Raw genomic sequence first — 25,659 nt, 5'->3', positions numbered from 1 at the left:
AACTTCCCTGGTTTCCTTGTGTTGCAGAACTCGCTCCCCGATCAGTCGCTGGCACCTGAAAGTGAAGCTGTCATTTCAGGGTTTGCACCCCTGCCTTTCCCTCCAGTCAGACCTCCATTGATGCCTGTGGATCCTAGAGCACCACCAGTACCTTTCATGAGACGAGGACCTCCTTTTCCTCCCCCTCCTCCTGCTGGCATGTACGGGCCACGGGAATGCTTTCCAGTACGAGACTTTGGGCCTCCGCGCCCTTCGCTGCCAAGTACGTGGCTTTTGCCAGCATTTGTTTCAAATTGATGCATGGGAGTGCTTTGTGCAGGTAGTGAGTTACCACACTGGGTGGATGTGCACATATTTGCACACACTACTTCTTAATTCAGCTAGCAGGGAGCATCTTTTCTGATTAAGGTTCGTTGTGTTGTACACTTCCTTTTTCATAACAGCTCGTCTTGATGTTTTTACAAACACTAGCTTTTGCTGGAAAATACACCTACATGTACTGTTCAGCATTTAAAGGATTCTTTTTGTGGGGTAGGAAAGCAAGTAGGTGGTTACCTTAATCCTTTTCTTCCTGTGAAGTTGCACCTTACATAAATCTTAAAAGTTTCATCCTCTGGCTCTGAGGTGTGGTGGTGCCCTGCAAAGGCACAGTCCCAAAACAACTGTTCTCCCTTTGAGTTTGCATGACTGGAGCAAGATGTCAGTGTCAGACTGCAGGGCTTCTTTCTGACGCCTGCTGTTCTCCGAGTATGTGTGAAGAACTAAGCCATTTATCCGCCAAAATATCTGTAAGGTGTGGCAGGTAAGGGCTGCTGTGGCAGACTGAAGGGGATGTTGGCAGCGGCAGCCCAGGAGCTGGCAGTGGCTGGCTGCTGCTTTGAGGCTGTTGTGGGTAAATACTGAGAAAAGTGATGGTTTTGCCCTCATCCTTCCTGGCATCTCTGTCTCTTTGGATCCTGACATGTGACTCCTAGTTAGATAGGCCTAGCTGAGCAGTAAGACAGCAAGAGAAGCAGGTGTATATGTTTCCTGTTGTGATTGATATTAACTGGACTACTCTGATTCTCTCACAGTAAGAAACCCATTTCCAATGAGACCTTATCCTCACTATCCACCTCAACGACCTGGATTTTTGCCTCCACCACCTCCTCCTGAAAATAGAGTTGAACCATCTCAGTCAAATCCATCAGCTGTAGAACAACCAGAACCACAGCAGGAGACTTGACAGTCATTTGGGGAATGTCCTGAACCAGCTTTGTGCTCTCCTACTGGCATTTTTCCTTATGTTAAGTAACCATTGTTACTTAGGTCTATACAAACTACTTTGCTCAAATTGGAGCTTAATAGAGAAAATTCTCAGGATAGTATTTTGTAAATAAAGAATTAAATAACTATGAATATTGTGAATAAGTGATTTCCACTGTACAATAGTCATTTTAAATTAAGTATTTCTAACTTGAATAATATCTTCAAAGGTGTATAAAATTAGATCACGTGAACCTTATTGTGAAAGTCCAGCTGCTTTGTCCTGGTTGAGCTGTACAGGGAGGCTCCTGCATGCCAAAAGTGATGCTTGCTGCTTTATGAATAGGATGTGAAAACAAATCAAACGGTTAATAAAAAGCTACAAAAAATGAAAGCAATGTCACTGGTAACCTGGTACAATAGAAGTAGGTGAAGATGAATGACCATGATTCTCCACTCCAGTCCCCTCTGTCAGTGACCTTGTTGGTGACCTTTCAGCTCTCAAGCTCTACAACATGGCAGTTCTCCTGCCACGACACTGAGGGGGAAGGGGCAGCACAAAAGCTGAGCGACTCTCCCCTCACTCTTCAAAAGCTGGAGTGGAGTAGTGTTTGTTATTGAAGATGTGTACAGGGAGGAAGGAGTCATAGCTAGGAGATGCTCAAGCACAGCCCAGCCCTTGCCTTTGAAGATATATGTGTGCAGCAAACTAATAGGAGGGGTGCTTTTTACGGTCTCAACATGAATTTATTAGGCTTCAGATTTTAACATCAGCATTTGGAAAATGCAGGGCAGGATAAAAGCAGAATTAAAAAGTACAAGAAGGACGTGGCAGACTGCAGCATTAATAACTTTGTGTCTGTAAAAGCATTTGCTGTGGTACCTCGTTCACCTCTTCAGGCGCGGTTCCCATGTGGTGCTTCCCTGGCGGGAACGGCTGTCCCAGCAGGCACAGTGCCCCCACCTGCAGCCAGGGCACGCCTGACCAGTGCCAGGCTGGGTCTGGACAGAGCCAAGCTCTGCTTTTACTGACAACTGTACAATCTAAAGACTTCTGCTAGGAGCTGGTGGCTGTTCTGACAGTTTGGCTTCAACTTGGAAAGGTGTAAGGACTCAGTGCAGTCATTTGGTAAGGGACTCAGATAAAAAAGCAAACTGGTTTTGGCAAGCCCCAACTCCCAGCAGCAGTCCAACCACCAGTCTCCATTCTCTGCATGCAGGCACACATAACACACAGTTTCAGGCTTTAATGTAAATGCAGCTGCCACCACACCCCATAATTAGAAGTTACCAAAGAAAAAACTCCAGCCCACTTTTTTTTGTAATTGCTTAGGTTGAGTTTGCCAAGGGAGCATTTTCTCCTGTAGCTCAGTACTCCTGCTCCTACCATTACCCCCAGATTGGCTTCTTTCAGCTGTAGAACTCTTCCATGGCTCATTCCTACAATTTCTTTATCCTTTCTGCTTCTAGTTTAGCCCTCGAAGCATTTCGATAAGCCTTTGTACTGCAGCGATTCAATGACAGATTCTGACGAGACATTTTAAAGCATCATCAGTCTTAAATTAACCATGTAGTTCGATGTGGCTGTTGCATTACTTTAGCCAATTAGTTGGTGGCTATGAGTTTGCCTGAGAGACTTCACAAGGATTCTCAAAGGAATTACTGCATTTTACCCTTACCCTTGTCATCAGCCATAGGAAGAACCAAACTGCCAAATACAGCCTTGCCCCTGCACAGAAATCCTGGGCTGATAACACTCCCAGAAACCTTTTTCATTCCTTGCCCAACTGACCCGAGAGGCTGCAAAAACTATTCATGAATGTATCTATGTTTTCTGAGCAAACACAGTATTTCCCCCGTGTGAGTTAAATATTTGTTCTAAGTTAACTGAAAAATTCTTCCTCCACCAAAACAGTCTACTCTATGCCCACAATGGTACCAGAAGCTGCAGGCAAGAGAAAAGACAGCTGGACTAAGATAATGTAGGAAAAGCATGGATTGGATCATCCTGCAGAGAGAATGGCATAATTGCAGGCTTTTTTCTTCCTCCCTCCCCAGTAGTAGTCCAAAATTTTATTTGCAAATTTGGAAACAAGCTCCGGTTTATGCAATAGGAAGCAGGTAGATGGTAACCTGTAAAATGTGGAAAGGTCACACAAAGTGTATGTGGGGAAGTCCCTGTTCTGCCCACCCCCCAAAAGAATAAGCAACCCAGTTTTGACAGATGAAGTCTTGTGTTCCAAGCTCCTGCAGCTGACCCTAGAACGCAAAAGACTAACTTGACATTGCCATCTCTTCAGGAAATACAAAGAAACAAGAAGTAAAATTCCTTTTGGGATTATGCAAGTTCAAAGTAATTTCACAATAGTTTGTAAGGTCCCACTCCAAATGCAAGAGAATATTAAGACTATCTTAATTTCCTAATGATTACAGATCACTTCAACTTGAATCCCTTCATCCTGGTATCACTAATAAAGATTCCTGCTGAAAATACAGGCAGGTGACAAACCCCACTTTTATCTATTCCTCAGACAGGAGAAAAATCAGGGGTGCATTTCTCCAGCACTGCTCAAGGTAAGGCTTTCACCACACTCCTGCTTTACTGGACTCCCTACAATTGCCAAGATAGAAAGATTCTAGCCATCTTTTAAGTACACCGACTTCTTCCCTGAACACAAGCCAAACCCAGTGAGAAGACTTCAGACTGTATGAAAAAAATCAGACTTGGAGCACTAACAATGGACAGCCACTGGTAAGAGCCAGCTCGGGCTGCAACTGCAGCGAGTGAAAGGGCTGCACATCTCTCTACTGTAGGTAGTCAAGTGGGCTGCTGCTCCTCCTCCTCATCTTATCTTTCAAGATTAAATTAATTAAAGCAGAAAACAGGTTAGACCAAACAGATTAAAAACACATTTATATAAGAGAAAGGCAAACAGGTTACTTTCCAACTCCATTTAGTAAGGAGTAACCTAAATGCAGTAGCGTGCAGAGATAAAGTTACCATTCTGCAACTGTTTAAACCAGAGCATGCAGAATTTGCTTTGTTTGTTTCTGGCTTTTTCTGTGTGACTTCCTGAAATCTTGAACCCTTCAAGATCACACTTCAGGTTCAGACGCTGCTGAACAATCACCATCAGATTTAACTGCTACATAAACCTTCCTCCTGAGGCTGAGCCCTGAAAGGCACCACAAGTACCAGTATTTCACTTTACTGGAACATGAAAAGCTGTAACAGTATTTACCTTATCTTTATTACCCACAGCATCTCTTCGGTGTGTTGGCAAATGATCTTGCTTACCAAATCTGGAGGATCTAGGAAACTGCTTGAACAAGCAGTGCAATTTTCACACTTGGCAGCAGTTTGGGCTGCCATGTAGCAACATGAAGTTCAGAAGCTCGAATGAAGTCCGTGCTTGGCACGCACACACTGACCAGCCACTCTGACAAGCCTCACAGCACAGTCAGCCACTGCAGGCCACAGCAGCTCTCCAACAGCTGACCAGACATCTGCAGTTTCCATTCAGAAGGCACAGCTGTGTACTCTGAGTACGGATAAAATGTCAAACTGAAGCATTGCAGGTATTCATAATCTATTTAATAGTGGGACACCAAAGAAGTACTACACATTTTTCTTGAGCACATTAGATTTTGATTTAAGCAATTGCAATTGATGCAGTAGTTTCTCAAAAATAGTCTTCTATATTCTACAGTCCACAGTTTACCGTATCAGTCTAATAGGTCATATAATAATATACTGTTTGTGCTAACTGGTCTGATCTTTAGTAAAGCATCCTTCCCATTCCTCCACCACCCCAAAAAATGTTGACAAAATTCAGCCAAATTAAAAAAAAAAATTCAGTGTGACTTATTTTAGATTTTTCTGCTGACCTAGACACAATGGGAGCTACTAGTTATACACATCTTATGAACGATGTTGCATTTTAATTCTAAAAATCTTCATGCTGATAACAATAAAGTATTTTGTACAGCAATCAATTTTTTATGCTTTATTCATTGATTAAAAGAATATAACATTTAACATAAACCATACAACATCAGTCATCAATTCAAACATTCAGCTGGTTTCCTTACATTTTCTGTCAGGAGTTTTTTTTTTAATCTGATCACATTTATAAGATAAAATCTCACCACATCTGGCATATACACACACTGTGCCAGTGGATTCACTCTACTGATGTACATATAAAATCCGCATGGTATGTGCTCACTGGAGACAAAACAGCGCACACCTGTCAAAAGGTCATTTTAATATAAGATGGTAAAACCATTTGTAAAACACATATAAACTTTTTCCATAAATAGAATCATATCTGGACATCTGTTGCATAAATTGTGTTTTCCAAAGCTTACAATATAGCAGCCAGGTCTCAGCACTGCTGGGCACCCACGTTGGCCACTTACTTTATTATTGCAGACTGTCCTTTAAACATTAAATGCACAACATTCGTACCACTTAAAACTGGGGTCAGGTGGAAGTCTCACAGAGACCACGTCTGTACCGCGGTTGCCCTGAAACAGTTACATCGGCTTCTAAAGCCTCTCAGATATAACAAGATTTTAAAACATACTTCATGGAATGTTCTTCATGCATCATAGCAGCTCATACCTGTGATAGAACAAGCTTTGTATTTGTTTCCTTTCCTTCCTTTACATTCACTATTCACAGTGAAACAGGTGCATGTTTGTTAAGAGTTCTGAGGTTGCTGACTGAGCCACAGCACAGCTGTGTACCACAGGTCGAAATTCGACCTTATATATTACAATCTAGCAGTATCTGGCTGGCCAAAAGTTGGCCTGCCCCTGCCAGCATGTGGGCACTTCTTCGTTTTTAATCTATTCTTTGGCAGCTGACACAGGCGCTGACAGAGAAAATCCAGTGACTTGGTTGTTAGGGATTTCACGACTAATGTTTGTTTGCAGGTGTAGACCTTTGTATTGAAATCTTCACTGTTATGCGTTTACCTCACCGGAGCGCACATTCTTGCTTTTTCCTTTTAAACTTTGGCCCAAAGCTAACTTTTAAGGAAGATGACAGAACATGAGAACAAACAAGGAGGAGTTTGCAAAGAATCCAAAAGACTACAGCTTATGGAGTGAATCTGTAAGTGCAGGAACCTGAACGCTCGTGTTTCACACCGCCGCTTAGCAGCTAAGGAAAGCCGAGAATGGAGTTAAGCCATGCTGCAGAATCCGCACGTGAAATCAAGCAAGGTAAGAGTCTTACAGTGAACAGCCCTGGATAGACTTCTCGTCCCTTAAGCCTATTAAGTAGCATGCTACCAGATTAAGCACACAATGACAGCATAGAAATCCACTGGGCTATGGATATGGGTATTAAAAACAGTTGGCTCCCGAGCACAGGACTCCAATATAACAGCAAAATAATTCAAAATGCAGTTACTCAATTAAAGTAAAGTTAGCCGGCAACCTCAGACAGCCTTTGGCTGTATCTTGCAAGGTTTGGTAGACAAGTCCATTAACCGTGAAAACCCTAAACACTGCCACTTTCAGCTTCTAAACCAATACCCGACTACGTTCTTTGATCAAGAAGTAGAATACACATATATAATTCTATATAGCTAATACTGATTAAACACAGCACAAAAGGGGTTAATTCACACTACCGAAAAAACATAATAGGACCCTACTTGCATATGTAACCACAGGAATTGTAAATAAGGAGCTAAATGCCTTCACTGAAGCTTTGCATCTCTCTGTAAAAGTGACGGGTTGGCTCAGTGAAGACACTGAGCAGCTCTATGTCCATGACGGCGTGCCAAGGTCGACCCAATCCGAGAGATACTTGCTCAATGAAATTGTGTACTGGATCCACATCCTGATCAGCCAGTTCTCCTTGGTCGAATTCAATGCTTTCTTCTGTGACTTCCAGTACTTTCAGGTCAGAGCCACGAAGACGAGCAATTGCTATAAGATTATGAGCCCAGACTGTGTAACCTATGGGGAAAAGAAAAAGTCACTCTGTCATTTTCCTGCAAGGTATTTTCTTACTGTACTATTTAATACCAGACCATCCCAGTATCTCTCCCAACCTATGCTGTCATGTTCCATCTGGCAGAATTCCCCTAGGGCATGGTGGGGGCTTTCTGGTTTCAAGAAGTGAAGCCCCCATTTTTTATTCTGAATAAGAAAGTATAAAAATATTTCAGATAGTTTCACCAAGCTTTTCTAGATCTTTTTTCCCCCACTTGCTCCACTTACAGTGGACTACTGTAAGTTATATATATACACACCATTTCAAACCTCCTGTAATCTACTTTGTAGTAAAATTAGAATGAAAAAAGGGAGTTATCAATTAAGTGAAGGCATAAAAGGATTGCTTTAAAACTCTGCTTATGCTAGAAAAAAAAAAAGATTTGCTTTTGTTGCTTTAGAAAGTAGACTTACTTTAAAAGAAAAAAAACACCACCAAACAGAGAGTCAGCACACACAAACCAGAAGCCTCTCCAGCCTCTTCAGGTCACCCCAGTGTGTGTGTGTCTATATATAATCTAAAAATATAAAATAAACTACATGTATCTTGTTATTCCGTCTGAGATAAAACATAATTACAAAGCTTCCCTCTCTTCACATTATATATTGGCATTCCTCTTTAAAAACTCCTATTCCCCAGTTACCTGGAAGCTTTCTGTGCCCTGGCTAAGGGAAAGGCAGAGAGCTCCTCCCTATTCAGATGCAAACCACAGATGGTCTGGGAGCTTCCCTTTCGGGGAGCTTTGCCAAATCAGCACTACCACTGCAAAAGGAAAGGCTCATTTCTGCCTTCATCATCATTCTCACAGGTGCTAAGCTTCTTGGTGAGACACCCAAGTAGATTCCAAGTAAAGCTTCAGTCTGCACAATATTTGAACTGGAAAAGCTAAACAGCTGAAAAGTAAAAGCTAACTGTGGTTTGGTCTTCCAACAATACAGTTAACATGCTCTACATCATAATGTATCAAAATAAAATGGAGAATAAAGAAAAGATGTCAAAGTAATAAAGAAAAGAGATTTCTATTCTGTTTTCTTTTACTTTTATCTATTGTGTCTCTGTAAGTACGTATGGGCAGGTTTTCAACAAAGAAGCCTGCACACATCTGTAAGGCTCATTTCTGGTATATAAGCCATTAGGAATGCATGAATTCCCACAATCTTCATCTGCTGGATACTTCACCTCCAACACAACTGTCCACAGAAGATGAAGCTGTCTTAATTCAGGCAGCTTAATTCAATGTCCCTTCCTTAACAGGGGCATTAAACTCAATGGAGAATTCCTCCCTGTATGATGACAGTCTCCTACCAGGACATGAAGGAGTTCACACCACCTTCCCGTTATCCTGACTGTAAAGGAACTTACCAAAGAAATCCTTGAAAGCAAGTGCAAGAATAAAAGAAAATAAAAGCCCTGCACACAAAACCCCTTTACCATCCTGTGGTCAGGTATATGGCTTTTGCTGTAACTTTTTCCAGTGCATAGATCCTCTATGCACTGGAACAACCATCTTATTCCCAAATAAGTCTCGTTTTAAATTAACTCTCCTTTCAAAAGTTTTCCTTGAAATTTCTTAGTGACCTCCCAGCTGCCAAAAAGTCTCTGTCCAGCTAAGTATTCAGAGGTAAGAGGAAACAATCATTTTACTACTGGTATCACTGAACAACAAATTTACCACGAGCACACTGTAATTGCTAGCAAAAATTTCAACTTTAGTTTTGGACAGTTTTATTCATGAAATGAATTTTATAACACAAAATCATAAAAGTCCACGTGGAAGTATCCTTCCCTTAAGGGAGAAGAAAAAATAATAAAAGGCCTCTGCTCTCACAGATGGACCATGGTTTTTATTCACAGTGGCAGATCATACCACTACAAGTATCCTACTGTCTCCATCCCATCCCAAATGGCCACACACTCTTTACATCCTTTCTTCATTCTGCAAGAATGCATTTAACATCTGCCTTCCTCTGGCTCCTGGACCTGCTGCCTTGGTGGAAAGATGACAACTTCCCACAAAAGACAACCTCGAGGCACCCCATATCAAGAGTCCTTAGCATATGTTTTCCCCTCCCTGTTTTGGTCAGTGACAAGTGGCAGCCAAAACTAGATGTAAACCAAAGCTTTTTCAAAAGCAAACTAGTACCAGAAGAGGAAACATACACATAAACACACACACACAAAAACCTAAGAAGCACTGGAAACTGAAGAATAACCACTTCAGGAGACAGAAGAAGAAACTTGAGCACTTTAAGCGAATTATGGCACCTTGAACAAAACCACCTTCTTTTCTTGAAGGAAACTTGACAGTATAGTATGACAAGTGCAGCCAGAAAACATTATATGGTAAACCTCAGAGAATCCAAGCATGAGGCTAAGATGCTGTACTGAGGCATCACAGCATTCTAGGTATTTCTTCTAACAGTGTTCTTCCTAGAGTTACTACTCTCCAAGAAAGATGCTTACGTTACAGTAGAGTAACGTAATAGAGTTCTCTATAACTAGAGAAGTTATGTTCACAGCTTAGAAAAGATCAGAAGGCATTTATAAGCAGCTTAGCTAGCTTCTGCTGCAAGGAGGGGGAAAAGAAGGGAAAAGAATCTGAATCCCAATGTAACAGCAAGGGGATACTTGGCTGTTTTCTCACACAGGCAGACACAGCACCTCTCCAAAGAAAGGTGATGTAGCAACAACCGTTTGCTAGACAGAAGCATAAAAGACTTTGCTTCCCCAATGCTCTGCACAGACTAATACCTTCTACTGAATAGACACGTGTTGGTATTAAATGATACTTACACTAGCTTACGTTTAGATGTTTCACAAGCTTTTAAAGTTAGATAATATATTAGAGGACTTTTCTGTAGCAGGAGGATAATTTAAGATAACACACTATTTTTACTCTTTTTTTAAAGGCCCTCAAACATGTATCCAAATTTTAGAAGAAACTGCTAAAATCCACACCTAGACTGGTGCAGTCATGTGCCAGTATCCAAAATCTGTCTCACCTGGAAACTATTAAGGAGAGACAGCTGAATTGTTCACACCTTCCCTGCCCCCAGCAATGACAATTCAGTAAAGGACCACAAAAAAAAAAAAAAAAGGGGGCAAATACAGCAGGACCTTCTGGCTTTAACCGATAAAAATCTGAATGTACACCTCCTGCTGCTGAAGGCCTTCTGTTTGTACTGAACAACTGGAGATTTACTCCCCCAAGCAGTCTGAGGAAACACATTCATTCTTATGCAACACAATACAGTCATCGCTTAACTCCTTCATGCACCAGCAAACTTGGTCTTGGTAAGCTGATTCCAGCACAAACAAAAAAGTATTATTCTGCATTATTTCAGTTTCAGGTGCCTTAAAATTTGCCAGACTGCTGTAACTTCTACCACCAAGTGCTCTACTGATGATAGAGCTGAATAAATTCTAAAAGTTATTTGCTACTATATGGCAAATAGATAGCTGGGATAAATCTAGCTCTGGTATTACTGGTAAAACCAATACACTCAGTGAAGCAACCTCCTTCACATATTTTTCAGCCTTCATCTGGTGGCAGTCTGACCAAACTGGTAACAAACTTTTTCCTCTCAGTTTTGAGGCACTTAACTCACGTTATTTACAAACAGGAAGCAAAATAATCTAATCTTGCCAGCATATAAACTCACAGAAAAATAGCAAATGTTTTCAGTTCACATGCACATAACCAGTCACTTAATGGAACTTGCACAGTGCAGACCACTTGTAGGATAAGCCTCCTGGAATGCACACTTCTTAAGTTATCCTCATTTCTGTGAGGAGTTTAATAACATCCTATGTGACTTCTCAAGAAAAGCTAGTAAGATGCATGTTTAAAACTCATATACAATGAACACTTTCAACAATAGCATATATAGCAACGGTGCAGCAGCCTTTTGAATAACATGCCACTAAAATACACCATGATTAGAAAGGCTGAAGGGTTGTAAGCATTTAAAAATCACATACTATGCCCGTGCCATGTGTTACCTACCATGAACAGCTAGGAGAGACAGTCTTGTGCACCTCCAGGCTAATAAGACAAGTGGATCCTCATTCCGGTTGTCACTGAGATCTGGGAAGGCAGACATATCTATCACATCATTCATTAGTATAAAATGAGTGAGGAACTTGTCATACTGCCTGGATATGAGGTCAACAACAGCTCCTGAAACACAAGTGACATAGCTGTCAAAGTGAATCCTCTCTAAGGGGATACTGGGCTTAAGAATCCTTAACATATCATCACTCTTGACATCAAAAGCCATTATATAGACCCGAAGATTAGTGCTGTTGCGAGTCAGCGCCTGCCAATTCTCATCTTTTGGCATATTGTCCAATGACTTGTGCATTATGGAAACACTGTGGACCAGGAGAGACAGTCGATGCAAAGGCACGTGGTTGCTGTCAGCCAGGACTCTTGCCATTTCAGCTGTAAAATCACAGAAATCCAAAGCGAGCGAACGCAGATTCACAAAGCGCTCCAATTCAACCGCAGTGATAAGAGTGGTATTACCAGGGATGTGGTTGTCCAATAAGCTCAGATGTTCCATGGTGTTGGCTATAGGGTTTGATAAGGAGGACAGTGATGTGGGAGTAACTATTTGCAGCATTAACCCACAAGACAGCCATTTCAATTGCCTGCTATTGCCTAATATCTCTTCAAACAGCTGTTGGATTCTGCAAGTAAACAAAACAGACAATGATCCTATTAAACATGGTTTAGTCTTACCAACTGCATACCATTCAATTTTTTTATTCAAGAATTATTCTTCCTTCATTTATAGCCTTATTCTGCAGGAAGGTGCTATTATTATAGTTCTTGTGAACTGCAACCCGACTGCAGACCTCCCAGAGCATTTTAACATCCACTGCCCTTAAAAGGTTAAAATTGTAAACTAAAAGAAATATGTACTTTGTCTTTCAAAAATGGAGGCACACTATGAACCTTCACTTCATGTATTTTCCAGCATGTATTTAACACCCTCCCACATACATTTTAAGGTTATGCAAATAAGAAAACCTGTAATGCTTTTCAAATGAGGCTCTTGTTTTTAAAAACAGCCTTTTGTATTTCCTAGCTTCTCCAGAACTGCACATTTAGTATGGAAAAAAAAGTCAATTTCAGTGAAAGGTGGCAGAAACTTGACTTTGAGCATAAATTAGAATGATGTGAATTATCTACTTGATTTTTTCATTAAAGGGTAAAGAACAAACATGCAAGAAGATTCTTTAAATAATTCCAAATGTACAACTAACTGGATTTTCAAGTGCCAACAGGTTCATGTTTTACCAAAACAACTTGGACCCAGTAACATTTCAATCTCAAACTATCAGTGCCAGATTATGAATTTATTCTGATGCACCCCACCTCTCCTACCCCTTTTTTTCAGTGAATCGATGTTCTTTACATTGAGATATTTTGTTCAAGAAGGCAACAGAAGTATTTTAAATTTTCAATATTAAATTCAAATAGTACAGTCACACTCTAAAATACTTTCTCCATATAAGTCTTTTTCCAGTCTTCATTCCACAGCTGTAAGGCCCAAAGAGTCCTCCTGCCCAAATGACAAGTGTTCTTTTAGTGTATTAGACACAGGTGTAGGTCAGTATTTGATCTCAAGCCCTGGTCAGCATTAGAGAGAAGCAGTTGAGCCAGGCTATGAAAGTCCCATAAAACATCACGAAATAAGATCCAGTACAAAATTAGCAGAAATTTTTGTTCCTCAAATCAGGTAATGGTTTTGCACAGAACACTTTTTCCTTTATTGCTGTGAGGATCTGTATACTTTATACATCTAAGCAAAAAACCATTATGAAGTTATTATTCTCACCCACATAACTTTAATAGATAATGTCCAGGCAAGATTAAAGGTTTAGCCCAGTATCCTGACAGACAGCAAAGAAACACTAATACCTTAAGGTGACAGAACAAGGAAAGCACACAGGGATATTTCTCAAATATCTCTCTAGTTTCCAAAACTTTGAAATTCAGACCTTCTGAGCAGAGCTGTATTTTGCAACTCTCAGAGACTTCACTTCTACAAATTCATCCAGTTTCCTCCCTTAGCTAAGTAAGCTTTTAGCAACCATAACATCCAATAATAAAGAACTTTGGATGTGATTCCCCCCCTCTTCTTGCTTGCTCTGAACCTGTCACCTACTACCTTTGATGCCCCACAATCCTTCCGCTGTAATCAAGTTAAAACATCAGCCCTCATTCATCCTCTCCCTCAGCAAATCCTTATTCATCCCTTCCCTTGCCTACATGCACTTTCTTCCTTCTCCTATGAAGGTACTAGGTTTGCAAGGCCTGACTTCACCCAAGTGGAAAAGTTGGTGTGGTTATTGTATTTATTTCACACCTCAGTTCCCAAGGTTTTGCCTAGAATAGTCATCAAGTAAAAAGACTTCAATATTTCCAGATTTGTCCAAACATTTTATTTTAAATTAACGACTGGCAACTGTGACACAAAGGAAACAGTTTCAAACAATAGATAAGACCCACAGACAGTGTAGTTTTTCTATTTTATTCCTAAATTCATTTAAAGTTCAGATGAACCTTATTTGATTGTGGCAATGCTTATTTCATAATTATTCTTGCCAATGAATAATCAGATTATCTCACAATCCCCCAAAGAAAATGATTTACCACAGCAATCGCAAATTTCTTCCAAAGACTCTTCCCTCCCCCCATATACACCTGCAAAAGGTACTGTAATGGTTGCAGCAATGGTAGAATTTATTTTGTAATAGCCCAGGTAATCAATCTTAATAGTGCTTTTAGTGTTTTACAGAACTATTGAAGACAAATCAATTTTGAGATGTTCAGTAGAATACTACCATCTATATGCCTCACTGCACTTAAAAATCAGTTTAAATTGTGGTTCTCATACAACTTAAACATCTGAGCTTAGAAGAATACTGTTTTAGTACCTGCAAAATTTAATGAAATATGACATAGAACTCTGCAGCTCTAGGGTGGGTTTTCTCCCCAGAAGGAACTGCAGTAAGAAACTTTTAAAAGAGAGAGAATGATTTACTGCAATCTGCACAGCAACTTTTTAGTGCAAGCACCGAAGTTATTTATACAAGTATTTAGATTTGTGCTGCTAGTCTAATGACATGTAGGTCCTAAGAAAACTTTCTCCAGTTCTTAGCCAGTAAGAGATCAAACATGTCAATAAAGAATATTTAACAGCAATAATTTCTGAACTGTTTTTAGTACCTGCTTTATAAAAGGCAAGACAGAAAGCACTATGTAAGATAGAGGCCATTCATTTTAACATATTTCAAATAAATTTTTTAAACACCCTAGCAGGTTTGGTTTTTTCCTCCCCTGCAAATTTTTATGCACATTCTATTTTTCATAAACAGATTGCATCTAACTGGAGCTTGCAAAAATAGTCTGAACTGCGTTCCAGAAAATTAGACACGTGAATTGTTGGAAATTAACACCTACTTGATTACCATATTAATTTTACTTCAACTGCCTAGCATGTAGTACAACATTTATCCTAACTTAACACAGCTATTTCAAAGCTCACTTATAAAACTGAAGTTTGAGCATATATCAGAAAATACAAGCAGAACTCAGCACATGCCAAAAAGCAATGCAACCTACTGATGTCACAACAAGTGTCATCAGTCCCCTTTGCTCCCTGTAGGCAGCAATTATGGGATGGTCACCACTGACCTGTAACCTACAAATTATTATACTGAAGCAAACAATTGAAAAAATAAAAACCTCATTAAAAAGTACTTTCACAATTAATGCCCCAGACGGTGTTTTCATCCAGAGGACAGACTAAAGCCTGACTAGACAGGCAGAGTTATTGTTTAATCCCCCAAACCAGTTCTAACCAGGACTGAAACACATCCATGGCCCTGGACAGGAAGTAAACATATTACTAAGGCCCATATGGAGGCCACTTGTTTCATTAAATACTATCAATCAAAATATTTTGTTTAGTAACAGAGGCTAAACTGGTTCTTTTGGAAACCAAACTACCTGAACCACACAGATCAATCATGAGAAGCAGATTTCAGAAAGCCAAAATTTTAAACAACTACCCTTTGTTCAACTCAAGACAAATGTACTGTTTACACTGAGCTTCCCAACACTAAGAAACAGAGTTGTAAAGAGAGTTTTAGAAAGTAACCAGGGACACAAATGCTGTACAGAAAAGGAATAAGCATTACAAACTCATGCTGATGCCTGCGAAAGTATATTTTTGAAAACATGCTCCAAAGCCTCCTCTGCCCTAGGACAATCCTCAGCCTTAACCTGAGGAAGCATCCTAATGGCTCCGTGATAGCTGAGATTTCACCCACAGTCTGCTACATCCAGCTCAAGGCCAGCTTTCAGGAAACATAACATTTTTTTCCCTGACTGCTTTAATTGCAGGAAGTTTCTGAAACAGCTAGTAAAGTTTATCACCACAGAGGTTCCAAAAATCCTCAACTACCAGTAACACTGTCTCCCAAAGGTTGCTTATACCTTTCACTGTTAGTTATCAGCATCCACGTTTTGCAACTTACTGATGCAAACCCAAGTGCAAAAAACATGGCTAAGAAGCCATAAAGATTTACTTTCTGAACTAAGTCTGCTACTAGTTCTCAAACTTCAGACAACTGAATAAAACACTGTCAGCTTTCCTTTAATTTAGACAAGGACTAGCAGGTCCCAAATACATTGTTTTATTCTAGAAAGAAAATCAAACAAACAACAACAACAAAAATAACCCAAACAAAAACCCCCAAAATCCCCCACCCCCCCCCCGGCCCCCCCGCAAAACCCAAAACAAAAAACCAAACAAGCAAAAAACCACAACAAACAAACACAAAAACCCAACAACAAAATGAACTAAACTAAAAAGAGGTAGCATTTATTTGCTCATTCCAAAACGTGCAAAGGTCAATATTCATCTAAAAGACTAACATCAAGTTAGATAATGAGTTTTGAATGGTTTATGGCTCCAAAATGTGAATACCCGCTTGAAGAAACATTTAACCATACACTCAGCTGAGTAGACATCTGCTTTGATGACTCCCTTCAAGGCCCTTTCCAAAGATTTGATTATATATTTCTATTTTCACAAAGGATAGCAAATAAAGAGCTTTTACCAAATGAGCCTTTTACCTGCACACAGCACTACAGTACATACATTAGACAGAATCACAAATTGCTCCAAGTTCTGCATTCTAAACATAACAGATGACAAAGACACAGTATGTGACTCAGAGCTGTATCTGCTGTGATTTGCAAATCCAGGTCAGGACCAAACATTCAGTTTGATGACTGTGTTCACGTACATACATTGATCTGATAATATACCTATACTGGTTCTAAAAACCACTCAAAACAAAAAATAGTAAAGATCTAGAGCGGCTGTACTTATTCCACTCCCAAGCTACTGGAAGAAAGATATTTAAATTGACACAAAATTATGGTATTCAGGTTTTATTGTATCAAAAGTTATAGCAATACTGCTAAAATAGTTAAGTCAGCATCGCTCCCTCTGCGGTAATTTATTCCAGAAGTCAGTAGCTGTTTATACTGTATTTAACCTTTTCCAAAGAACAAATAACCATTTTGATTATAAGCATTCAAGGACTGTCCTGTAATGTAATTATGGCAAGCTAAAATATACCTCTGAACTAAACAAGCACATTGAGAGCTGCAATATTTCAGGAATTCTGCAAATACATAACCTAGTTTTCAGATGTAATTTGAAATAAGTTGTAGCAGTAAACTTGAAAGAGAACATAAACACAAACATGTTTTCAACTCTTGTGAAATACAACTGATTACTTCCTTTTCTAATTTTTTTTCATGTACAGAAATAGTAAGGGGTGCTGGTATCAAGGCCGCATCCCTCCTCCCCTTTTGAGGCATTAACATAATATTGAACACAACGAAAAGAGGAAAGACAGGATTCTCACCCTGCTCAGAAAGGATGGAAAAAAAAAACCCCAAACAAACAAACAAACAAAAAAACAACAAAAAAAAACAGCCACAAAACCAGACTACTTCATGTAAATAGCAGGAACAAGAATTTAGATTTTCATCCCATTAAAAAACTTAAAGCTTCTTAGTAGTGTATTTCAGGATTTCCTGTGTTCCATTATCTATTTTTATTATTTTACTGTATTTGATAGTTTACAAATACAACTTACTGCTTAATCTTCTTGCCATCAGGGTCAACCTTTCCAAGGTAGGTATTTGATATAGTTCCATGTTGCTGCAGAATGCTTATATCCCCAAAGAGACTTAACTTCTGGAGGTTCCTAGGAAACAACAAAAGAAAAAGGAATCTGTACACAAAACTAAAATGGTGTCAGAAATCATTCTGGATAAGACAAATACAAGCAATAAACCCCCATTATTACATGGAGCACACAGTCTGTGTTGGGAAACTTACTACTGTCCTGGAATACAGGCTCATATGGAACTATAGAAAATGAGACTGAAGTATAAAGGGGAAGAGGACTACACAAACTGCTGAAACCAGCTGTAATAGCAAATACCGCTTTTCAGTCAGCACAGGAGTATTTTCAGCAGGCCTGTACCACTACAAAGAAAACTTAGGAGTGATTTTATGCAATTTTTAATCACTGGAACATGCGTGTTAAGTGTCACTGATGAAAACATCAGATACTTATTCCTTTTAACATTTAACACTGCATTTAATGTCCAAGTAGGACACAACCACAAACAACCGTGTCTGAGCACCTGCATACATCAGCTGGGTTATAAACAGGAGCCCAAACCACCTGCCTCAATCAAGGCATCACAAACCTCAGCCAGGAAAAGCAAGAGCTCCCCACACCCTAATCAGTGTCTAATTTCTGTTATATCAAAGTAGGGGAAGCTTTTCTAATATTCCCCATCAGTGAGGGATAGTGGCCCACCACGACACACAATTTTAACTTTTAGAAGGGATACCTAAAAAGAAGTGAAAGAAGAACCTCTAAGTTGATGCTGGACATGACACGGTCCACTAGACAGTCACTTTTCCTTTCCCTAGTAGTTTTCTAACTTGCATCTTTTCTATTCCTCTAACAGATCAAGCAAGGGGTATGCAAACGACTGCAGTTTTAAAGTAGCTGTGTAGCCATTTACTATTAAGATTCTTATTTTTGTAGCTGACTAAGTTTTGGGTCAGCATTTCTTTTATTTGTATATGCTGTAAATTAGATTTACTCCTAACATGCAAGGGCTAGTTGCAATTGATAATTAACAAGGCAGAAACTCCAGTTTCACTACAAATGGACATATAAATTAATCCTGAACAGTAGATGCCAATTAACCTGTAGCTGACAATTAAGTGAGTTACCATAAATCCTTATTTCTTCTGGCTTACAAATCATATGCTAGTATTTCAAATCAGCTTTGAGGAAAATGTAGTATGTTTTACATTTTTTAGTAGGTATGAATTGCATTCTATAATTGTTATCTACCATAAATCATAATTTACCTGTTTTGAAGTTCCTGTATTCAAAAACAGCACACTGATTGCCTGAAATCTATCCACTGTAGCACCTGCTACTTTTTTTCTATAGGAGAACAACGACTGAATAGCAAGAACCACGAGCTTCATATAAAGTCTGACAAATACTGGAGCCAAATACCTAGAATTTACAACAGTGTCTGAAATTTTAACAATTTAATATTTTGCATTTTAAATACAGGACTATTGTACTGATGATACACAAAAATAAATGGAGCCTTAGAATATGATCAATATTCTACAAATCTCACTAAGACACTGCCTGATCATACTGAAGAATAAGCTTGGCAGAGAAACCTAAAAACACTGGCACAAGCAACCAAGAGTATTTTGGGCTCTTTTTTTTCCTCAAAAGCTGTCAGAGATAGTCTGGTATGACAGGGAAGTAGTAGAAACCTCCACCTGGTGTGAAAAGCAGTGCTCACAGCCAATGCCATAATTAAGCATTTATCTTTTGATCTCGGTGATTTCTGCGAGCCAAGAGCCAAAATGCAATCTTCAGAACAGTTCTGAATCACCTGCATATTCACATCAAACGCAGGTCTCGGTTTGTGCCACTCACAACCGCCAGCCAATGCTACCATAGGCACGTAGGCAGGTATTAAGAGGACCACCAAACTACAGTGCACATGGAACACTAATCACTAGCACCCCACACATTTTTACTTTATCGATGTGACTGCCATTTCATGCAGTACAGAGACAAATGAAAAAGTTCTCTGCCTGAAAACTTAACCAATGACAACATCTGATTATTTTTCCATTCACAACACAGTTATTAACATCAACAGATCCGATCACAGTTCAACACAATGTTAGATTTTTGCTACTATTTGCAGTGTTATTCAACTCCGTGACATTCAGCTCACCGCTCATCTTTATTTCAGACAGTCAGTAAAGTGATTGCTATTTAAATAAAATTATTTCAAAGTTAATTGTCATCTTTTGCTAAAAGTTATAATGGCATCTTAATCCTGCGTAGTATCCATACATACAGCTGGGGAAAAACTTGTGGTTTGGAGGGATTTCTAAAACATTTATTTTCCACTCACTCAAAAAGTGCACTAGCAGTAATAAGCTTCTGACTAGGCTCCATCTTTGGTGTTGTTTGGTCTTTTTTAACACCCAATTTTAAAAAGCACAAAATGTCCTTGCTTACATTCAAGGCAAACAAAGTGGTAAGGCACATATTGTATTACTATACTAGTTTCTGCCAGTTTCAGCTGCCTGTTCAGACCAATAGAAAACAGTCATTAGAAAACATCAAAACCAGATGCAGCCTACTGTTTTGAGCGATTCACCACTTTTTGGCAACTCCATGAGATACCATCCTTCACCAAGACACCAGTTTTATAGAAATCTGCATTTTTGTATCCATAGCAAAGATCAAACAAGTCACACAATTTAACATGATGCACAGGAGTAGGCGGGGGGGAAGGGGGGAGTGTCACTACCTTCCTCTCTTCCTTTGTAAGCAAGAAAGGAGTAGTAGAGGAGACTATACTTTGGTATTTTAGAGTTACATAAAAGAACAGGATTTTCCTACTGCATGATCACCAGGGGCTTATTAGCTGTTGTACGCACGTAAGCGCAAACAGAAAGTTTGTTGCACTCCCACCCTGCCTCCTAGAACTTAGTTTTGAAAGATCAGTTTGAGAAGCTTCAGATCATGAGGATTTAAGAAACATCATACCCACCCACACCCTTTTTCTTAGTATTAAGTAGAACATCAGCTTTTAAACAGTTATACGCTTTGTAATTTTGCTTCATTTGCTGTCATAAACATAGAAGCTTATGGAAAAGTTACAGATGACTATAAACACTACTGTAGTACCTTTTAATTAAATAAATGATAGATTTTTAGAGCTCATCAAGGTCCCAATGCTATTAAAGCAATAATTTGGGAGTAATATGCTGCCACCCACAAAACAACTTGAGCTCTCCTTCAAATACAAGACAGACCTCGAACATACCTTTCTGGATGGTAGACAGTTGGCAGCAGGAATATTTGTCAGAAAATTTTCTATTGTTTTTAAAACAAGTTGCAGACAAGTTTCTATGTCCTTAATATAATCAGAACTAGCAAAGGTCACTCCAAAATATTTTTGTAGAGACTTAACACACAGATTTGCTTAGAAACTAGCAATTTTATGTTGTACAGAAAATGCTCTAAGTAGCAAAACCACACATCATTCCCCTCTAGCCAAGAGAGCATTTAGAAATTTCATTACTTTTAGTAATTACTTTTCTTAGGTCCTGCAGTATCGTAAATCCTCAAGGAAATCTGTAGCCATCTAAAGCACATGATTTTTCTTGCAGAGAGGGGGGTTGCTACTGCATTGCTTAATAATAAATTTAAAACCCCAAAACAACATTACCCAGTTAAGAAACAGCATCACAAAGGCAGATTTCTTCCTTTTCAGTTCTGAAGTAAAAGACAACATTTTTTTAACTTATCTGCCAAAAAGCTATCATAAGGGCTGACAGGAGCTTTGAAAGACTGTCCTGTTCTAAACTTAATTCCAAAAGGAATGCATTTACAGTGATTCAGCCACTGGAGAAGTTAAAAATTTCCATTTCCATTATTTTGTAAATTACAATAGTTATCTTGTGTACAGTGAAAAGAAGGAATTATTAATAATCCTTGAGTTACAGATAAATAAAGAGAAGCAGAGAAATTAATTAATTATGGACTGCAGTCCCTCCTTTGACAAAACTAAGCATCAGGCAGGTGACAATGCCTCTGGTTTAGACATTAGGTGGTCACAGTAAAAACTAAGCAGCAATTTGGCATATGTTAATACTCCTTCCCAACTCTTTTCAATCTCAAAAATCTACTTAAAGAACTAAACCCCAGTGTTCTACCTGAAAACTAATCAGTTATAGGTAGTTACTTTGCAAGGAGAAAAAACCTCAAACATCAAAATAAACTAAAAACCTAGTCTGTTCAAGGGAAAAAATGAGTCTATTCTCAAAGCAAAACTGAAAAAAGGTTAAGTGTTTAATGTAAATCATGCCCCTCTCCCTACTCATTAAAAAAAGTGTGCTGTAATAACCAGGTACCCTGTGTTCACCAGTCATGCATTATTGATGTCAAACCAAAAGAGCAGCATATAAACGATTTAGAGACAGCAAGAAAGTACAGCAATGCAAAATCCTATCAAAGTTGGTAACTTTTAATCCCTGTCTTACCACCAAAATTATACTAATCTACCAGAAAACAGGTACTGGAGAAACAACTACTTCTGTACAGTATTTTACTGCAGTCCTGAGTCACACTGTGCATACAGAATTTTTCAAAAGAAAAAGTGTATCAAAAGCCTTATCATATTGCAGTTAATTCTGACAGACTCGTATTTCAGTGAGGAAAAAAAAGAAACAATTTAGTTTTCTAACAACACGCTCATGCAACATCTCCTGAAGATACTATTTCTTTTAAAATTCCAAGCCCATGTCACGGTATTTGTCTCAGATCAGACAACCACCACAATCACTTCAACATTTTTTCCTCTTATAGTACTAGCTGGATTTCCCAAAGATTTAACAGTTAAGTGAAAGCTCCTGAAAGGCAAGAGAAGACCAATCAAGACAGATGATCATGATTTGCACACCAAGGATTCACAGGGCAAGAAATAAATTAAGATAAAGGTGAGTTGGAACTAGAGCTGTTTTCTGAAGTGAGGTCTGTAACTCTCCACCATCGCAGCTGCACCACAGGAAATACCTGCTGGGAGCCACAGCGCAGAGGAACTGAAAGCGAGACTTCACACACCACATTTGCATTCATGTCAAACCAACGAGGAATTGCATTTAAAGTTCTCTTGCTACAATTCAAAATAAAGACGCAAGGAAGGCCTAAAGCTACTCTCCCATACCTGCGGAATCAAAGGGGGCGGTAACAAGATCATGACTCAGTCGCAGTTTTCTAAAGGCCATCCACAAGCTTTAATTCATCCTAAAGATGCCCTGAAACACTTGCAGCTTTTTTTTTTTCCCTTGATAGGTGAGGTAATATGCGCACAGAGGGGAAAAATTATTAACCATTTCCTATCCTAAAATCTATGTGGCTTTCCAGACTCATCATAACCTAGCTGTAATATCCTTGCTTTCCTATCTTATGTGCTGACTAGAGGCCATATATTAGGATATCTGATTATTATCTTATTATCTCTATCACACCCACACGCAGTAAAGAGAACGCAAGTATTTTTGTGTTAAAGACCTCACATCTGAGCAGCTATCTAACCTGCCAAAGTGTGTGAAAAACACATCTTAAAATCAAACCACAGGAAAATATTTCTATCATTTAAATTCAATTTGGCAAAGAAAGTCCTACATGTGAACCGTTTTTTTTCAATGAACAAAAGAACATTAAAACTTCCTCAAACCTCAGAGTACCAGGTAACACGAGAGCTGGCATGAAAGCTCAGCTTTCCTACAGCGGAAGACCTCATAGCTGGAAAGGTGAAGGTATTTTATTGGGACAGTAATTTAGCGCACCAGAGCTGTAATTTTAACTCCCCCTTACTAATTTCTCATAACATTTTTTTTTCCAAGCATACACAAGGTCTAAAGTCTGTCCGTAGTAAGGCTTACATTTTTTGAGTGAGAAAGGCGCCTTGTTATGCAGTCAATTCAAACTCCTGGTTCTCACTTGTTCCGTTTGAGCTGCATTCCCCGCTTCCATCCAGAAGACGGAGAACTTTTTATTACTGCAGCTGTATTTGTTTTTCGTATAGACCAGCCGCTCGACAACTGGACGTCTGAGCGTTTATACTCCTCATCAAGATACACCATATGATAAAAATTTGGTACTTTGAAGCAGCGCGTTCCCGTTTCTGCCCAACTCACAGACTCACACACAGAACGGCTCCGAGCGCAGCCCCAGCACGAACCGGCCGGCGCCAGCTCGGGCGTTGTTTCCGCCCGCAGAAACCGGCGGGACGGCGGAACCCGGCCCTGCGCGGCTCGGGGGGCTCCGCCTGCCCCCACGCCCGGCACCGCCGCTTCCCCGGTGGTACCTGTTGTTGCGGACGCTGCTCAGGACGCACAGCACCAGCTCCAGGTAAGTCCTCAGCAGGTCGAGCCAGCGCGGGCTCAGCGGCGGCGGCGCCTCCCCGTCCCCCGCCACCGCGGCGCCCTCGCCCGCCGCCGCCGCCGCCCCGCCGCCGCCGGTGGGGTAGTTATCGGCGGCGAACTGTACGCGGAGCTCACGGACGAACCAGCCGCACTTGCGCATGAGGAACTCGAGGCGCGGGCGCTCGGCGGGCGAGACGCGGAGGCTGAGGCGGAGGCGCGGCCAGAGCGCCGGGTAGAAGAGGCACTCCCGCCAGTGCGAGCAGGCGGCCGAGGCCCGCAGCCGGTCGGGGGCCGCCAGGAAGGAGAAAATGTGGACCACCAGCTCGCTGGGCAGGGAGCCGGCGCCCACCGCCTCCCCGCACACCGACATCCCTGGCGCCGGCCCCAGCCCCGCGGCGGCGGCCCCGGGCGGCGGCCCCGGCCTGGCCTGCGGCTCCTGCGACACAAACAACAACATCAATGACACGACGCGGGGGGGGCGGGCGCCGGCCGGGACGCGCCTGCTGCCGGGACGCACCACCCGAGCGGCCGCCGGGGGGGAGGTGGAGAGACGGAGCGGATGCTACCACTGCCCAGCACGGCGGGGAGAGGTGGGCCGGACCACCTGGCCCTGAGAGACCCGTGTGAAGGAAAACACCGCCGGCGCCGCGCTCTGTTTCTGCGGGGCGACGAGAGCCGCCACGGCGGAGGGGGGATGGTTCACCCCGCGGGGAAAATGGGACGTGCCGGCGGTGGACTGGGAGGCGGAGCCGGCGCGCCCGCCCCGCGGGGGACGTTGGCCGTTCACCCCCCCGTGCTGCCGGCGCCGCTCCCCCGCTCCCCGCCCCTCCGGCGGTTCCCAACGCAGTGCGGCGGAGGCTCCTGCCCGGGGCGCGGCCCCGGGACCACATTCCCTGCGGGCTCCACAGTGGGAGCGCCGGCCGCTGCCGGGGGCAGGCGCGGGACGGCCCCCGCCGGGCGCGCCTGCCCCGCGCACCCGGTGTTTAGGAAAACTTGGGAAGGGTGTCTGGTGGCGGCGGCGCGGAGGCCCGTATGGGACCGCACGTACGCCTTTGAGCCAGCAAAATTACCTCAGTAGCATTCCTGCTGCTGCCGCGGGAAACGCGCTGACTAGGCAGGAAAGGTGGAGCGCGGCAGAGTCCGACATGTGACAGAACCGGGTGCGAGCCTGGGGGCATACAGGAGAAGATGCTCCAAATCTTAGTGCTCTCAGTTTCTTGAATCTCACCCGCTTTCATAATACCCCTGCCAACATCCGCTGTAGGTGTGTAAAGGTGACTTCTGTGCATAGAGAGTTTTGAGAGAATTCAAAAGTCTGTTACATGCTGATGCTGTAAAGACTGAACAACAGAGTGATGATGATTGCATGCATTTTTATAATAATAAAAAGAAAAAACTTACCGAAATAAAATTGAGTAGTGCCAGTATCTTAGAATAATGGACACAGTTTCTATAACAACTTTATATCTGAGTATTCAGAGATGTACACACAAAAGAATGAAAGATATGCTAACAGAAATAAAGTCTAGACTCTTCTTTGTATACAGAGTAGGCACACATTGTAACCAGATTTATCAACAACCAAATCTAAACCACCACTCCATTTACTCCGTGACTAGCCGTTTTTGCTGTCTCACAGCAGGGGTGAAAAAATAGTATCACTTATTTTGTTTTCAATCTGGTCATAAGGGGAATGAGTCTTCCATTTCTCCTTGATTAGAGAGAAGGATCCTGTAGAGGCAGATGTAATTGTGAAAGTAAGACTATGGGAAATTCCCAGCCAGCCAGTTCTCTCAT

At 41.1% G+C, this 25,659-nt stretch overlaps 2 protein-coding genes across 4 annotated transcripts in view; one reads left to right on the top strand and one right to left on the bottom strand.

Moving 5' to 3' along the window:
* Positions 1 to 1,639, top strand: part of MIA2 (MIA SH3 domain ER export factor 2) — a 36,473-nt gene extending 34,834 nt beyond the window's left edge. For all 3 annotated transcript variants that reach the window (XM_032113575.1, XM_032113576.1, XM_032113577.1), the window contains 2 exons: positions 28 to 262; positions 1,074 to 1,639. In XM_032113575.1, coding sequence (XP_031969466.1) covers positions 28 to 262; positions 1,074 to 1,225 — 387 coding nt within the window. In that variant the 3' untranslated portion in view covers positions 1,226 to 1,639. The remainder of the gene's footprint in view (positions 1 to 27; positions 263 to 1,073) is intronic.
* A 3,598-nt stretch (positions 1,640 to 5,237) lies between these two features.
* FBXO33 (F-box protein 33) lies at positions 5,238 to 24,334 on the bottom strand. Its single transcript, XM_032113578.1, has 4 exons — positions 23,805 to 24,334; positions 17,450 to 17,560; positions 11,265 to 11,950; positions 5,238 to 7,221 (listed from the first exon to the last, which is right to left on the bottom strand). Exons 1-4 carry the CDS (start codon positions 24,317 to 24,319, stop codon positions 6,950 to 6,952), a joined length of 1,584 nt encoding a protein of 527 aa, XP_031969469.1. The 5' UTR covers positions 24,320 to 24,334; the 3' UTR covers positions 5,238 to 6,949.
* Positions 24,335 to 25,659: the final 1,325 nt, after the last annotated feature.

This window comes from Corvus moneduloides, chromosome 6 (genome assembly GCF_009650955.1).
Source record: "Corvus moneduloides isolate bCorMon1 chromosome 6, bCorMon1.pri, whole genome shotgun sequence".
NCBI lineage: Eukaryota > Metazoa > Chordata > Aves > Passeriformes > Corvidae > Corvus > Corvus moneduloides.
The sequence above is the reverse complement of the archived record's forward strand: the minus strand, read 5'-3'. Positions and strand labels throughout refer to the sequence as shown.

What these genes read in the sequence shown, in the direction of transcription:
- FBXO33 (XM_032113578.1), bottom strand. Translation starts at nt 24,319, where the DNA reads ATGTTGTTGTTTGTGTCGCAGGAGCCGCAGGCCAGGCCGGGGCCGCCG. An exon ending in AGCAGCGTCCGCAACAACAG is followed by an intron (nt 17,561 to 23,804) that starts GTACCACCGGGG and finishes GTTGTTTCCTAG; the next exon opens with GAACCTCCAGAAGTTAAGTC. An exon ending in GATGGCAAGAAGATTAAGCA is followed by an intron (nt 11,951 to 17,449) that starts GTAAGTTGTATT and finishes GTTTACTTGCAG; the next exon opens with AATCCAACAGCTGTTTGAAG.